The sequence below is a fragment of the Nerophis lumbriciformis genome, linkage group LG08 (assembly GCF_033978685.3).
Source record: "Nerophis lumbriciformis linkage group LG08, RoL_Nlum_v2.1, whole genome shotgun sequence".
Lineage (NCBI taxonomy): Eukaryota > Metazoa > Chordata > Actinopteri > Syngnathiformes > Syngnathidae > Nerophis > Nerophis lumbriciformis.
The window spans coordinates 36,033,045-36,049,983 of NC_084555.2; the positions used below are offsets into that span (position 1 = coordinate 36,033,045).

Consider the following 16,939-nt stretch of genomic DNA (forward strand, 5'->3'; position numbering starts at 1 on the left):
CAAATCCTTTTCAACCCATATTCAATTGAATGCACTACAAAGACAAGATATTTGATGTTCAAACTTATAAACTTTTTTTTTTTTGCAAATAATAATTAACGTAGAATTTCATGGCTGCAACACGTGCCAAAGTAGTTGGGAAAGGGCATGTTCACCACTGTGTTACATGGCCTTTCCTTTTAACAACACTCAGTAAACGTTTGGGAACTGAGGAGACACATTTTTTAAGCTTCTCAGGTGGAATTCTTTCCCATTCTTGCTTGATGTACAGCTTAAGTTGTTCAACAGTCCGGGGGTCTCCGTTGTGGTATTTTAGGCTTCATAATGCGCCACACATTTTCAATGGGAGACAGGTCTGGACTACAGGCAGGCCAGTCTAGTACCCGCACTCTTTTACTATGAAGCCACGTTGATGTAACACGTGGCTTGGTATTGTCTTGCTGAAATAAGCAGGGGCGTCCATGGTAACGTTGCTTGGATGGCAACATATGTTGCTCCAAAACCTGTATGTACCTTTCAGCATTAATAGCGCCTTCACAGATGTGTAAGTTACCCATGTCTTGGGCACTAATACACCCCCATACCATCACAGATGCTGCCTTTTCAACTTTGCGCATATAACAATCTGGATGATTCTTTTCCCGTTTGGTCCGGAAGACACAACGTCCACAGTTTCCAAAAACAATTTGAAATGTGGACTCGTCAGACCACAGAACACTTTTCCACTTTGTATCAGTCCATCTTAGATGAGCTCAGGCCCAGCGAAGCCGACGGCGTTTCTGCGTGTTGTTGATAACAGTTTTCGCCTTGCATAGGAGTTTTAACTTGCACTTACAGATGTAGCGACCAACTGTAGTTACTGACAGTGGGTTTCTGAAGTGTGCCTGAGCCCATGTGGTGATATCCTTTACCCACTGATGTCGCTTGTTGATGCAGTACAGCCTGAGGGATCGAAGATCACGGGCTTAGCTGCTTACGTGCAGTGATTTCTCCAGATTCTCTGAACCCTTTGATGATATTACGGACCGTAGATGGTGAAATCCCTAAATTCCTTGCAATAGCTGGTTGAGAAAGGTTTTTCTTAAACTGTTCAACAATTTGCTCACGCATTTGTTGACAAAGTGGTGACCCTCGCCCCATCCTTGTTTGTGAATGACTGAGCATTTCATGGAATCTACTTTTATACTCAATGATGGCACCCACCTGTTCCCAATTTGCCTGTTCACCTGTGGGATGTTCCAAATAAGTGTTTGATGAGCATTCCTCAACTTTATCAGTATTTATTGCCACCTTTCCCAACTTCTTTGTCACGTGTTGCTGGCATCAAATTCTAAAGTTAATGATTATTTGCAAAAAAAAAATGTTTATCAGTTTGAACATCAAATATGTTGTCTTTGTAGCATATTCAACTGAATATGGGTTGAAAATGATTTGCAAATCATTGTATTCCGTTTCTATTTACATCTAACGCAATTTCTCAACTCATATGGAAACGGGGTTTGTATGATGATGCCATGTATGATGAGAAAGAAGCACAGTGGAGAACGATCACTAAAGCAGTCGCTTTGCACACCACCAAGATGTGTGATAGAAAAAACCTGCCTTTATCCGCTTATTAAAACTATAGTCATCTCAATGTTTTACTTGACTATTTGAATAATATTACATTGTTGTTGTTATTTACAGAAGGATTTTATTCAAGACAGAAGTTTTAAGTTTGCACTTTATTAATCTCAATCCTGGAGAAAATTATTAATATGCATGCAATGTGCAATGCTACATTTTTGTTAACAGAAGTATTTTATTCAAGACAGAAATATTGCTTCCCAGATGAAGCTCTTAATCTAATGAATTGAGATCATTCCATAAAAAGTACAATTTATATCTGGTCTAAAAAGGACAACACAAATTAGAATTTGCTAAGAGTAAGATGCAGTGCACGCAGTATCATTTCAAATGTCTACTTTTTGATCAAATAAAAGAAAAACTTGATTTGAATTATCTCTTTAATTTTTGGGGGTTTCTTTAAAAAGTAGGGGAAAAAAATCTGAGATTTTATTTTTACGCCATATCGTCCAGGCTGACACACTACGAACATATTGGTGTGCATTTGGTTGAAAAATATGTACATCATCAAATCCAGTTCAAAAGGTAACTGGAATATACACAGTTTTTATGTAATATGTCAGGACAAAAAACTCACGAAAGCATTGTGGTTAGGTTCACAGAGCTCTTTGTCTTTGCCTGCAAACACAAGAAAAGTGAAACTAAGTGAAGCTTACACAAGAAGACAAAAAGGGGAAAGTAGAGCAGGGGTATTCAACGTTTTCCAGGCCAAGGACCCTCATTCTGATAGAGCGATGTAGCGGGGACACCCCTCCTTGTATATTTTGAATAAAATTGGGTTTTAAAGTGGAACTGCCCTCTTTGGGGGGAATTTTGCCTATCCATTTGTAAGACAAGAACACACGTTTTTTTATTTTTTTTCAATGCACTCCTTTTTGTAATCTACAGTATGTCCAAGGTGGCTAAAAATAAAGTTCAAGGGAGTCATCTATTGCGCTTGTAAAGCCCTCTAAAGAAACATCAAAAAGCAGTCAACAATACTCTATTTAAATGTTCTGACCTAAATATTAACCAAGTCTTAGCAATATTGCTATTATAAGTGCTAACGCAGAAGAAATGTTATTATGAATGTGCCTGTTACTACATTATATTTGACTTATGCAGTTTCCAAATACACAAAAACAAGTACCAATAGGTAAGAAAAGTTGGCTTTGCATAATAGGTCAATTTTAAATTAAACTGTACCAAGAGATCTCTTGTTAATCTGCGGTTGAGGGTAGTTTTATCTCTCTTTTGCGTGTGTTTTTTTTAGTCATGTTACTAAATGATCCAAACATCTCAAACATAACTGCGAGCTAGAAGGGTATGTCCTCTTCATAGGAAGGACAGGTGAATACATCCTGCTTGAAAGAAACTCCTGTGCGTCACTAAATGTGTACGTTGCTTACTTCTTTTACCTTCATTTATCTGTTGATGTTGTTGATATAAATTTAAACACTTGTGATCACCATTGCTGATTAATGTAGATCAAAAATGCCAATCCACTCTGGCCGACACTGCATTTATTTTTTGTCCTCCGGCTTACAAGTGGCTAGCAGGTAGTTATGTGCTCCCCAAGTTAATAATAATCACTTTCATTATAGCAAATAAACAGCATTTCTTAGTATCGTAAGTATCATTATCAAGTATCACTGAAGGACGGAGCTAATCATGTTTAACACAAAGAGCTAACCAGGGACAGGAATATTAACAGCAAAGCTAACCGCTAAGTTAACCACTAAGCTTGCTTTAAACAACACAAGAAATATGTGCTTGGTAAACTTTAAAAACTGTAGATGGTACTGTGTTACAGCAGAAATCAAACATCTGTTAACAGGAAAGGAGTCTAAAGAGAGGATAATATAACAACTGTTGGTGTGTCAGCATTGTTGCAGTTTGTACAGGACAGGTAAGAGAGCAAGTTAATCCACAAATTGTACACGTTTATGATCGATACAGTATGATTGAATTGATATTTTTATTTTCTCAAAATTATTGTTTTAATAGTTTTTGTTAATGTTTACGAATTCAGAGAATAAGTACCTAGATACGGGAGGACTTTGAGGGCATAGATGACTTCAATGAGTAATAGATAATAGTTTTTGCTTTTGTTTAAGTTATTGTGTACTGTTGACTTTGTATTGCTCACACAATTGTATGCAATAGAAGACATGAAGGAACAAGTTTAAATATTTTGCTGACATTGTTAAACTGTCAATAGCATTTACCATGAACAAATTGATACATGTAGAGTTAATATATTTGATCGGTATCGTCCGATATCACTCATGGATGATCGGAATCGCTACGACCAAATGATTTAAAAAAAATAATAATAATAATCAAGATTAATGCCACTTTTGAATTTGTATTAAACACGATCAATCACAGTTGCTACAAAAGTGTTGCTTAACTTATCCGTGGTACTTTTGTTGACAACACTGAGCATTGTTTGTCGTCAGTTGCTTGTTGAGTAGTGTTTTGCTAAGTGCTGCCTCAAAAAAATGTTTTGCTTTTAGATGGTATTTCAAACTTCTTGTTCTGCGATAAAAAAAGGAATCACTGCAATACATTTTTAAAAAGTCGCGTCAGGGCGTATTTTGAAGCAAAAGTCTCCTCACTCACCTTTGCATATAGCATACCACTCTGGGTGTGGGGTAAATAAAAAAAACAAAAAAACTTACCAAACAAAATTTTCACGACCACACAACAGTACCACAGCACAACCACTAGAGGGTGCCGAAACTTGTTGAAGATCACTGAACTAGAGTAAGAAATAGCAAGCAGCTCATACCAGACTGAAGGTGCCATATTCAGCCCTGAGCAGGTGGGTTAGCAGGCCTGACATGGTGGTCTGGTCTCCCCAGCTCCAACGGGCTGAGTTCATGTAGGAAGACAATGGTAAGTAGATGTACGGCAGGAATCCCAGCAGGAAGCACATTCCCATGGACACAAGGGTACGCAATGAGAGCTCCTGTCAAAATAGGATATATTCTGTAAATTTTCAAGCAGATTTGCCATCAAGGTTTTTAGTTTCAAAACAAATATGTAAGAACCTTAAACCTACCCTGTGGGAGTAGAGTCCCAGGAAGACCCACGGGATGACAACAAGTACATACAGCACCAAAGTGTGCTGGTTGCAGAGCCCCAAACCGCAGCAGAGTGCACCCCACTGGGAGGCCTAACAAGAGCAAAATATCTTAACGTGTAATATGAAAAGAGACCAGAGGAGAAGGAAAGTCCAAAATTACCTTCCTCCTCTCCAATGCATTCTGAGCCAAGTGAAAACTAGCAGTGGATAGGAAAAGCAGCCCGGTGAAAAGGTTGTTAAGGGTGAAGACCTCAGCGACCATGGACCACTGCCAGCTCAGCCTGGACAGTGCCAAGACTCCTCCAGCCAGCGCTGCTCCAGAACCAGGACCTGCCAGCCTGACATCAAAGGACAGAACATCATGCATACATTTTTTATGATCAATGCCTTGCAAGAATTAATTAAGTTTAGCAAAGACTTTTGGGTAGTCACTGAAATCTTTAGAAGACATTTTCGACAAGTCTTTAACAGTACACAAAGCAAATAAAATGGCATTGGAAGGACTAGAATGCACTGTGAAGACCCATAACCTCAAAACCAGCTAACACCTCTGGAATGTGAGCTCGGCCCTCTCGTCCAACATCAGGGTCTTCTCACCTCACACATACTCTTCTAGATGAATACTCTTCTGGATGAATGGAGACAAATTCCCGCTTTTAGACCTTCAAAGGAAGTAGACATTGAAAATGCACTCAACTAAACGAACGATAAATGAAAATGAACTCCACAATTCTGTCGGCGTCGATACATTGCTACATATAAGTGTATTTGTATTCTTCGTCTCCGGCTTCCAAACAGGGTACAAGGGTTTCACTCTGTGCACCGCTTTTAGAACTTGAGCGTGTTTGTTCAATAACAAAATTAAATGAACAAAATTAATCTTTCATCTCTGTGAGTGGAAGCTGGACTTCTAGCTTATGCGCACATGGAGCAGCAGCAGAGCCCCGCTATTCCCAGTTGAAAAGCATCGCAAGGTAAAAAAAATTAGGAGGCAAACCTAAATGTCCCGTTGTGTGAATTTTACGGGTTCAAACCGAATGAACAAAATGATCCTATCGACATGGACGACTGAGCCGATTTGCTGAATTTGGTGGAAAGTGATGGCAACAAAAAAGGCAACAAAACAAAACACCCAACCGACTTTTTTTGCATTTTACGATGTTTAATATTTACTGAAGTGCAATTTTTGCTAACAGAGATAGAGATTCTATGTTATTGTTTTTGTTTGTTTACTTCTTTAGGATATTTAAAATTTCTTGACCATCCAAGTACAATGGTAGAAAATACTAATAATAAATACGTTTATTGAATTTAAAAATGATTCCTTTCATCAATAATAGAGTATTATAAGTGGTAGAAAATAGATGGATGGATGGATAATTAGACTAGTGCTTAATTGGGTCTCAAAATAAAGCTGACAATAATATAATTTATCGGCATTGGTGAGTTTCTCACACGTTTTTTTAACTGAACTCACAGACCAGCAGTTGAATAGCCCAAATAATAAAAAAGAGAAAACCTAAAACGGAACCTTGAACGGAGCTACATAAATTACGTTATGAAAAAAAAAAAAATTGTAACTAAACTAACTTAGGGGAGGAACTTGAGGAACACCTCGGTTATGTAAATCACTAGTTTGGACCCAAGTGTTCTATGTTTGACAACAAGGTTAAAATGTCAATGCAAGGATCTCCCAATGTGTTTACAGTGGTCCAATTTCCTCTCTACAACAACAGGAGCACTTTAGTGTTCTTATGGAATTTGCTGCAAAAATGTTTGTCTCCCAAGTTTTGAACTGAACTCAGGGGCCGGTATGGCTCACTCCCAGGCCGGATTTGGCCCGGGCAGCCAGTTGAATAGGTCATCAGGTGCTCCCATACTATTGTCCATGTGGTGTATGATTTATTGGGGTTAGGATGCTGCATGAGTGGCTTAGCATGTTAAAGTAATATATGGTAAACACTATAATCCTTAAAAAACATGTTGTCAGTTCATGTATTTTTTCAGTTTTGTGCACACCATTAAGTATTTCCCTTACTCTGCAGTGGCACCAAAAAGAAAAACGATGAGTATTTTTAAACAAAACGGAAGTTATGCAGTCAGAAATGCCACCACTTTTACAGACTAATTTGGGAACCCATTATAATCACCTTGCAACCAAAGTTTGCTTTGCAGACAAGACTGTGAAAAAACCCTCTTGGTAAATTGGACCATATATTAAGAAATATACCCCCCACTCCTCAAAGAAGCTGGTTGATCTTGAACAGACCGGCATAGAAAGCGCTGTGGTCGCGATAGCACTTTATCCCCAGCTTCTTAAATATATTGTGTGCACAAAAGTTTCTCCCCTTCCTCTTCTCCTGTAATGTCGCCATCCCCTTTGCAGTAATTGAAGCAAACTTGGCCTAATCTGTCACACGCTAAGACCCACCACTTACTAAAATGAGAGACCTAGCAAGGAGAGAGAGAGGTGACAAATGAAGGCAGGAGGGCAGGGGAAAGGAAAATAATGCAGTCAAATATGTGTTAAAAGGGATGAGACAGTGTGTTGGATGAAGGAGGGACTAAAGCAAAAAAAAGTTCAAACAGAGAAAGAGGGGGCAAAAGAGAAATGGAAAAAAGGAAGCAGCCCAGTCCCCTGCATGCTGGCTCGGAAATATGAGCAGGCTCGACAATTAGGGAAGTCAGGCAGTATGGCCCTTTCCGCCATTGTGTGGAGTGGCTTAGAGTCCTCATCAGCCTATCAGCTAACTGACAGGCAGAGAGCTGCTCTATTCAGCGCGGCAGATACAAGCTGCAGGCCAAACGGCTGCCAGGTCCCTTATGACCCCACAATCCCTTGCCGGTGACAGCTTCAAGCTCCATAGCAAATTAGGCGCTCTCACATTACAATCGCAGAAGACAGATTCCATTAACGGTATCTGAAATTGAGTAGAGAGCAGGCCCGTTATCAGACCTGACTCATAAGCACCGCCATTAATCAGAAGGCATGATACCATTTATACATTTCCAGCTCTCTGCTTGCCGCTGTGATAGTCAGTCACAAAAGGCCTGATGAGACTTAGGCAAGGGGAACAATGGAGCTTTCTGAGAAAAGCGCGGTAAATCAGCGGGAAAAAAGAGAGTGAGAGTAGGAGAAAAAACTCTTGCTTGCTGACTACTTCCCCCCTTTCTCTCTGCGTCACTATTTTTCCCCTCTGTATTCACTGTAAGGCGAGCTTGGTGAGCATGTGTGCGAAAGGACTGTGGGGGGGCAGAGCGTGTTGATGGGGCGTCGAGTCTTAATAAGAGATAGCGGCGTCATCCCTCGTCGCACCGCTCCAGGAATTAGTTGTAACTTGAAGCAGGGATAAAGGTGGTGGGGGGAAATGGGGACCCCTGCACACACAAGTTTTACCTCCCCACTTGACAATTAACCCACAGCTCACACACTTAGCAGGGGGTGGGTTTTTTGGATGCAGAGAAGTCAAGGGGGTGGTTCCACGGACACAGTTATTACAACGAGTCGGTTCTGGCTTTTTAAGCCCCACCTGATAGATATGCAGAACTTGTCACATATTCAGACACACTCATTTTTTTCTTCTTCTACTACTTTATTCTCACTGGGTGGCTGACAAATCTCTCTTGTTAGCACTTGACAGTCCGTTGGAGCCTAGTGATGTGTGTATATTACAGCAGTAAATGACCCGTCCGTCTGCATGGGACCACCTGGGTCCGTGTCTGCCTTTCAGCCTCTCTTCAGCTTATTCTCCAGCACGGCTGCTCCCAGGGTGCACAGATAAAACAGGACACTCTCAGACACCAGAGAGGATGTTGCCCGTTATCGCCGCTCTGCGGTGCAGGCTGTTACTGTGTAGAAATGCAATGGCTCAGCGACAAAGGCCTGGTTGGGATGTGGCAGAAGAACAATCCAGCTGACAACAAGACTATTCTACCCTGAAATGAATCCCCGCTGCCAGATTGTCTGTGGGCTCACCCAGGCAATTAACCTCGGTGACAAGACATGACGCTAAAATGAGACATCAAACTAGAGAAATAACGACAATTAACAACGCTCTAGTTACATAGTCCTATAGGCAAAACATTGTGCAATAGAAAATATTCTGAACATAGATTCAAAGAAAAAGATGAAAGGTAAATACACAAATAAGAAATGACAATGGTACAACAGGCTCTGTTAAGCGCTGTCCCCTTCAAGGACTCAACAAAAGCTCAGCAAAACCACTTTGAAATGTCAAAATGGGACCTGCCTCATTTACCACTTGAGCTCTCTCTACAGTGCGTGCTCGAGACGTGCCAGCAGCAGCAGTCGTCTGTGCTAAATAACTGCACACAAAAGCCTACACCAACCCTGTGCACTGAATGGCACTTTACAATGGAGCTGGCCGGGGCATCCGGCGACAGACACCACCTCAGGGACCAGACAATAAATACCACGCCGGTGCCATCGTGGATCAGCGCTGCACTGTTCTCGAACCAGGCAACAATTTGGGGGAGGGGGGCGCTGCTCAAAAAAAATCACACATTCCTGAGGAAGGGGGGGGGGAATCCGTAGAGAAGGTGGCCTACATGAGCTAAGGCATACGCTTCCAGCTGGCCCTCAATGACAACCTCGGGCTGTCCTCTGGCCAGGACGCTAGACTGGGTACTTAGTAGCTATTATATTACAGTGGCATGCATTGCTTTCAACTTGGAAAGCCAGACAGGAATTGATGTGTAAATTCACTATGATCTGCTACAGAAATTTAGACATTTCGTAGGTGTGTTCTTATTTCAAAACAATCTCAAGAGAAAACATTATAAAACAAATGTATTTATTCCCGGTTTAAAACAGGTATTAACTGCATAGACTGTATGTTTTGAGTGTTTTAAGAAGGTTAAACTTAGAACTTTAACGCGTGCAATTATACGCAAAAAATATTGCATTGTCGGTAAACGGAGATTAATCGCAAAATGTATTTTGACTGCACATGCTCGTTTACTTTAACCATGGATGGCTACCTGAGAGGCGATGCGTTCAGTGTTCAGGTCAATGTATACATACACCAGTGTAAAGATGGGTGAAAATAGACTTCTCGGTGAAAAATGTTGCTTCAAAACTTCTCCGGCAGGATTTTAGATAAAACTTTTTTAGCAAACAAATTACATGCATTCAGGTAAAACATTTTTTAACAAGTACTGTATGTCATTTTGAAAATAAAATTGCATTTCTGTAAAAAATATTGGGGTCTTCTTTAAAGGTAATTGAAATGACGTAAGCAACTAATTTACTGTGATTAATCTAAATTAAAAAGTGTGAATAATCTGATTGAAAAATTATCTAACAGCACAAACTTTCAGTAAGTTTTTTACACTCCTGTCATACAAGTGTAATGCAAAGTTAATCACTGATGTTTAAGTAATTGATTGCTCATATTGTACCGAGAAGAATAACTTTCATGTGACAATCATTGGTACTTTAACATTAACTTTAATTTTCATTTCTGTGGTTGTCCTTATACTTTTCCTTTTTGCCATCACTCGTAACCTTCTGTGGCAGCGTCACAAAAAAGAAAAAAATTAATTTTTAGCTGCTGACAGTTTGAAGTCTCAAACGTTTGTCTCACATGATTCGTTTGCAAGGCACACTTTCCCAAAAATACTGGTGGAACAATAATTAATACCACGTTTGGAGCATGCGTCTGTACTATATAAACTTCATGTTTGTTGTGCCGATAAGCCAGAAATATATTTTAATTGTTAGCTCCTTAACAAACAACATGATGAAAAATAATTGTTAAAAAAAACAGGACACAATTGAAGAATACCAAAAATTTTCAAAAAATAATTGACAATATTAAAATATCCCTTGTATTGTAGATGTTTTTTTAGAATCCAGCATTTTGGGTCTAATGTACTGTCTAAAACTTGCCAACTGTAAGGAAACATCGCCGTCATCGTCGTAATCGCTGATATGCACCTCAGGAGGCAGAAGATGTTTAATAATGAAGTGGGCATACAAAAACGGTCATATACTAAACACAAGTAAAAACAATTACAAGTATCTAATTTTCTGCCTAATTAGGAAATTGTTATCGAGATAACGTGTTAACATGTTAGTTTCTATTTTGTAAACTACTTGAAAAAAAGCGCTCATTATAGTCAGATTAATTAATAGGTTGAAGACAACAATAGGATATTTTTATTACTTCCTCAGTATAATCTTTTCCAATTAATGATTTAAAAATAAAAACACGCTTGAATCTGGGATGCCACAACCCAATTTTAGGCTAATTACTGAAACAGACTCCCTTGCCTCATCCTTAGAGTGCGACAAGCAAGGATGCAGCCTGTTCTACAAGCGAGAAGGATATGTGAGGCACCCCGGCTTTGCGACTCAGACACCCCTCCTCCAGGAAGCGTTCAGTGCTGCTCCACGTGCGTACAAAATTAATCACCACAATTCTGCTCAAACAATGCAGCCACTGACATGACAATTTCTCCCGCAATGCCGTCATAATCTCAGTCCAACACACAAAAATTACAGCAGGAAGGGGGGGAAGCAATTTACAAAAAAAATCATGTGTTTATGCATTTCACTGACAGCCATTTTTCTTGCTGCTTTTTCCAACAAAGTCATTAGGCACACGGCAGTGATACATAAATGTCGCTGTATAGATTCCATTAACTAATTCTGGCTGAACTGTAATTGCCGAGTCTGATCCGACTCCGTGCTGGGTGCCTTATTAAGACTGCCTGTGGTGGGTGAGGAATGTAATATTGACGTCCGAGACAGACACAATCTCAGGCCCACGGGCGAAAAGCAATATTAAACCGCTACTGTATTCGGCGGTCTATCCGGCCCTCCTCCTTCGTGTCCCCATCCCATAGCCAGTAATGAGGAAATAACATCTTCATTAGACATCTGTTTAACTGTATTAAGAGAATGAGTCCTGGGGGAACCATTGGTCATGCTGAGGATGGGGGGAATTGAGTGTGTTGGACTACAATCTGACACATGAGATACAGTAGAAATAAAACATCGCCTAATTGGGAATTTTTGCTCTCTCAAAGCAGCAAAGGCTGTTCACTTGAAACCATAGACTTACACTTAGAGGCAATGTTTTAACCTTTTTTGGCAATGATCAGGTGAGTTGCATCCTTAAAGGGAACCTATGATATTTTTTGTTTTGTCTGACTTAATGTTGTTACAATGCTGGCTACATTATGGCATAATGGCTACATTTTGACGTGACATCGAGGTGGACGTACCCCTTTGGACATTAACTTAAGCTCTCAGCTAAAGGGGGAGGAGCTTCTTGGCATGAGCATAATAACTCCAAGGTGTAACGTGCAGTGACATAAATTCTGGTGAAAGCAGCATTTTTTATGCAGGTCTGTATATCTGAAAGTGTGTAGGTGTACTTAATGATGTGACCGGGTAAATATAAATCAATCAATCAATCAATCAAAGTTTATTTATATAGCCCTAAATCACGAGTGTCAAAGGGCTGCACAAGCCACAATGACATCCTCGGCTTAGATCCCACATCAGGGCAAGGAAAAACTCAACCCAATGGGCTACAATGAGAAACCTTGGGGGGACCGCAGATGTGGGGGGGTTGTAGTCAAGAACCTGTCTCCCATTGAAAAAGTGTGCCGCAATATGAAGCGTAAAAAAACACAACGGAGACCCCGGACTGTTGAACAACTTAAGCTATACATCAAGCAAGAATGGGAAAGAATTGCGCCTGAAAAGCTTCAAAAATTGGTCTCTTCAGTTCCCAAACGTTAACTGAGTGTTGTTAAAAGCAAAGGCCATGTAACACAGTGGTAAAAATGCCCCTGTGCCAACTTTTTTTCAATGTGTTACTGCCATTAAATTCTAAGTTAATGATTATTTGTCGGGCTGCAACAACTAATCGATTTGATTATAAAAATAGTTGGCGATTAATTTAGTCATCGATTCGTTGGACCTATGCTATGCGCTTGCGCTGCGGCTATGTCTCATGAGGTGGCAGTAAGCCAGCCAATGATGTGTCATGTGCAGCTCACGTGACGACGATGCCTAGAAACATTCAAAAAATGGCGGACAAAAACAATACGAATAGTTCAGCGGAGAAACATCTTGAGGTTAATGCTTCAATGGAGAAAAGTGTACGACCTAAATCGTCAAAAGTGTAGGAACACTTTACCTCAAAGACTTTAAAGAAGACCGTTTCCTGCAAAATGTATGGCACGGAAGTACAACATTGCTTCGGGAGCACCTGAAGAGGAGACATGTTGGAGCCATGGATGAAGAGAACTCACGATAAGTAACTTTTTAAGTACATAGTCCGGGTACATTGATCCGTTGTGTCCGTCTTTGTGTGTTTTTAATCTTCTGTTAACGAGGAGATGTTTTTTAAGGTAGCGCAGCAGCAACTGTTGTGTATTAACTTTCAGAGTGTTAGGAACGTTTTGGAGAGTGCGACGTCTTCATTTTCTGTGTTGTTTTGAGTCACAAGAGGCATTCATAAGTTCAGCTTTTTTATGAGTAACGTTAACGTTATCCCTTTGTTGCAACGCGGGGCTGATAATGTGTCTCCGGCACATTTGACTCCGTTTTGAGAGAGAAAACGCACGGTTACCAATTTCGAAATAAACGTAACGGACAGAAATATCTTAGGTTAGTTTCATAATGAATCAATGTAGCTGGGCCCAATAAAGTGAAGTGAAATAAAGTTAATTATATTTATATAGCGCTTTTCTCTAGTGACTCAAAGCGCTTTACATAGTGAAACCCAATATCTAAGTTACATTTAAACCAGTGTGGGTGGCACTGGGAGCAGGTGGGTAAAGTGTCTTGCCCAAGGACACAATGGCAGTGATTAGGATGGCAAAAGCGGGAATCGAACCTGGAACCCTCAAGTTGCTGGCACGGCCGCTCTACCAACCGAGCTATACCGCCCCGCTATATAAATATATTTATATTTGAGTGACGCTATGAAGGGGCTGGAATATTTCATGCTATTATTCAGAGGCTGCCTAAAATGGATCCTTTATTATTCACAACAGAAACGTGTACAATATCTGATCCAGTTCTTATCTGATGAGTTACATTTCTGTGTTATTATTGGTGTATGCTGCATCCCCAATGTTCATTTATTTAATTTAGCTTTATTATAATTAAATCAACTAGGTATGTATTAAGTTACATTTAAATGATGCTACTATGTACATTCATTATACAGTTTCTCTCATTTCAGAAAGAAACAAGCCAGCATTAGCGACTTGGTACAAAGGAAAGTCTGCACACCACAGCATGCAGCTGCATTGACTGATGCTATCCTGAATATGTTGCTAACTGACATGAGGCCACTATCAATGGTGGAGGATGAAGGTTTTAGACAAATGATTCACGTCCTCAACCCTGGTTACACTCTTCCCTCGAGGACCCATTTTACCAAAGTGATGGAGAGGAAGTACGAGCAGACATTCCAAGCAGTGTTGACTGACATAAAAGCCACCCAGAGCAAAATTGCTCTCACTACTTATGTGTGGACAAGTGTAGCCACGGAAGCCTACCTTGGCAATACATGCCATTACATTGGAGACGAATGAAACATGAAGTCAATCTGCCTTACGATCATGCCACTAGAGGAAAGACATTCAGCATCCAACATTGGTTGGAATAGATAGTAGCCAGGTTTAAAATTCCCCCAAGCAAAATTATTGCTATTGTGGATGACAATGGTGCACTTTATAAAAAAAAACATCTGTAACATTTGCCTTGTTTTATTTGGCAAGTTGAAAGAACATGGTGCCAGTATGCTGGTTTTTTTTCAATAAAATACTGGAAAGGATAGAAATGTAGTTTGTCTCTTTTATCCGATTATTAATCGATTAATAGAAGTAATAATCAACAGATTAATCGATTATCAAATTAGTTGTTAGTTGCAGCCCTAATTATTTGCAAAAAAAAAATTTTAAGTTTCTCAGTTCGAACATTAAATATCTTGTATTTGCAGTCTATTCAATGGAATAGAAGTTGAAAAGATTTTGCAAATCCTTGTATTCTGTTTTTATTTACGATTTATACAACGTGCCAACTTCACTGGTTTTGGGTTTTATAATTTACTCTGCATTCCTCCTGATCACGCCAAAAGGTATTCCTAAAACCGCCTTTTTCAATGCATGTCCTTCTTTTGGAATGGATGGAGCAAAACAAGCAAAAGAAAATAAACTAATTTCTTTAAACGCCAAACTCAAAGGGTTTGTGCAACTTGAAAAAAAATGTAATTACGAATCGTCTAAAATAGCGATTCTTTAACTTTTTTCACCATTTCCCACCTCAGAAAACACTTGGAACTAATGACCAACATGAAATGCAGTAACATAGTAGGCCTAAGTATTAATTAAAAACAAGGCAGAGGTTTTATTTAACATCTAAAACTGTAACATTACACACAGTTTGAACAGGAACACTGTGTTTGAATATAGAAAACTAGAACACTGTACTTAAATAAAGTGTTTATTTGGTGTATCATTAGATCAGACATGGGCAAATTATGGCCCGGGGGCCACATGCGGCCCGCTAAACTTTTCAATCTGGCCCGCCGGACATTTCCAAATAATTGTTTCTGATCTTTACGATGGAAAGTGTAGCTGCCATTATAATGTGCATTGATGTTTTCAAATGACCGCAAGTCTTGAACTATACAAAGTATTTCAATGGTTGGAATCTGCACTTTTGCATGATATACTAGTTACTATGGTAATCTAATTAGTTACTATGGTAATCTATGTCACAGCAGCTCAGAGGAGGCACCAAGCACTGTGGGTGGGGAGCGTTTCCACAGAGTGTTTCCAGAGCGGCCAGCCTGAAATGTGGGTGTCAGGGACAGACGCGGAAGGAGATTTTTACAACAAAGTTCTAAAGCTTAGTGATATATCAGATGTATCAGATTGTAGGGGGGTTTATTTTTTCACCCTTTGCGTTTATATTTTGCTGTGTTTGTTGCATTTTTTTGTGTTTCGCTTGATTGTAAAATATGTCGATGGAGACATGTGACGTTCATATGTTGTCAATATTCAGTGTTTTATCGTTCATAGTTAACATCGTAAACCCCACATTCTTTATTTTCATTTACATTCTGGGTGTCTCATTCAGTAAAAAAAATAAAATAAACTTTTTAAGACGGTCTGTCATAACATTTTTAGCATTCAATCAGATATTATTGTGAGGTTTTGTATCAGTGTTCCTAAAAATCAGATACACCGGCCACCAGACACATTTTTTTCTCTAAATTTGGCCCCCCGAGTCAAAGTAATTGCCCAGGCCTGCATCAGATGGAGCCCACAGCTTAAGAATCACAAACCTAATTCATAGAGCAGGGATATTTACCTTAAGTATTTTGGTGGCCACAATTCCAAAATGCTAAACAATAAAATACTGGCAGCTCTATTGCCACAATTTTACTGGTGAAAAAAAAAAAGTGGTACCATTTTTCCATTTACAATATTACACTGTTTTTTTTTTTTTGATTGATTGATTGATTGATTGATTGATTGATTGATTGATTGAAACTTTTATTAGTAGATTGCACAGTACAGTACATATTCCGTACAATTGACCACTAAATGGTAACACCCGAATAAGATTTTCAACTTGTTTAAGTCGGGGTCCACGTTAATCAATTCATGGTATAAATATATACTATCAGCATAATACAGTCATCACACAAGTTAATCATCAGAGTATATACATTGAATTATATACAATCCGGGGGGTGGGATGTGGAGGGGGTTGCGGCGGGGGGGTTAGGTTGCGTTGCTATCAGCACTTCAGTCACCATTTCTCAGATCATCTGAGAAATGGACATTGTAGCAGTGTAGGTCTGACTTCGTAGGATATGTACAGCGAGCAGTGAACATAGTGAGCTCAGAAAGCATAAGAACAAGTATATACATTTGATTATTTACATTTGATTATTCACAATCCGGGGAGGTGGAATGTGGTGGGGGGATTGGGTTAGGCTAGGGTTGTAGTTGACTGGAGGTGTTCTTTTAGTGCGGTTTTGAAGGAGGATAGAGATGCACTTTCTTTTATACTTGTTGGGAGTGCATTCCATATTGATGTGGCATAAAAGGAGAATGAGTTAAGACCTTTGTTAGATTGGAATCTGAGTTTAACGTGGTTTGTGGAGCTCCCCCTGGTGTTGTGGTTATGGCGGTCATTTACGTTATGGAAGTAGTTTGACATGTACTTCGGTATCAGGGAGG

At 39.6% G+C, this 16,939-nt stretch overlaps 1 protein-coding gene across 2 annotated transcripts in view; it reads right to left on the reverse strand.

Annotated features, from left to right (window-relative positions):
• tmem260 (transmembrane protein 260) overlaps nucleotides 1-16,939 on the reverse strand; it is a 66,097-nt gene that overhangs the window by 23,542 nt on the left and 25,616 nt on the right. For both annotated transcript variants that reach the window (XM_061968805.2, XM_061968806.2), the window contains exons 4-7: nucleotides 4,857-5,034; nucleotides 4,673-4,786; nucleotides 4,400-4,579; nucleotides 2,204-2,244 (exon numbers count right to left, since the gene is read on the reverse strand). In XM_061968805.2, coding sequence (XP_061824789.1) covers nucleotides 2,204-2,244; nucleotides 4,400-4,579; nucleotides 4,673-4,786; nucleotides 4,857-5,034 — 513 coding nt within the window. The remainder of the gene's footprint in view (nucleotides 1-2,203; nucleotides 2,245-4,399; nucleotides 4,580-4,672; nucleotides 4,787-4,856; nucleotides 5,035-16,939) is intronic.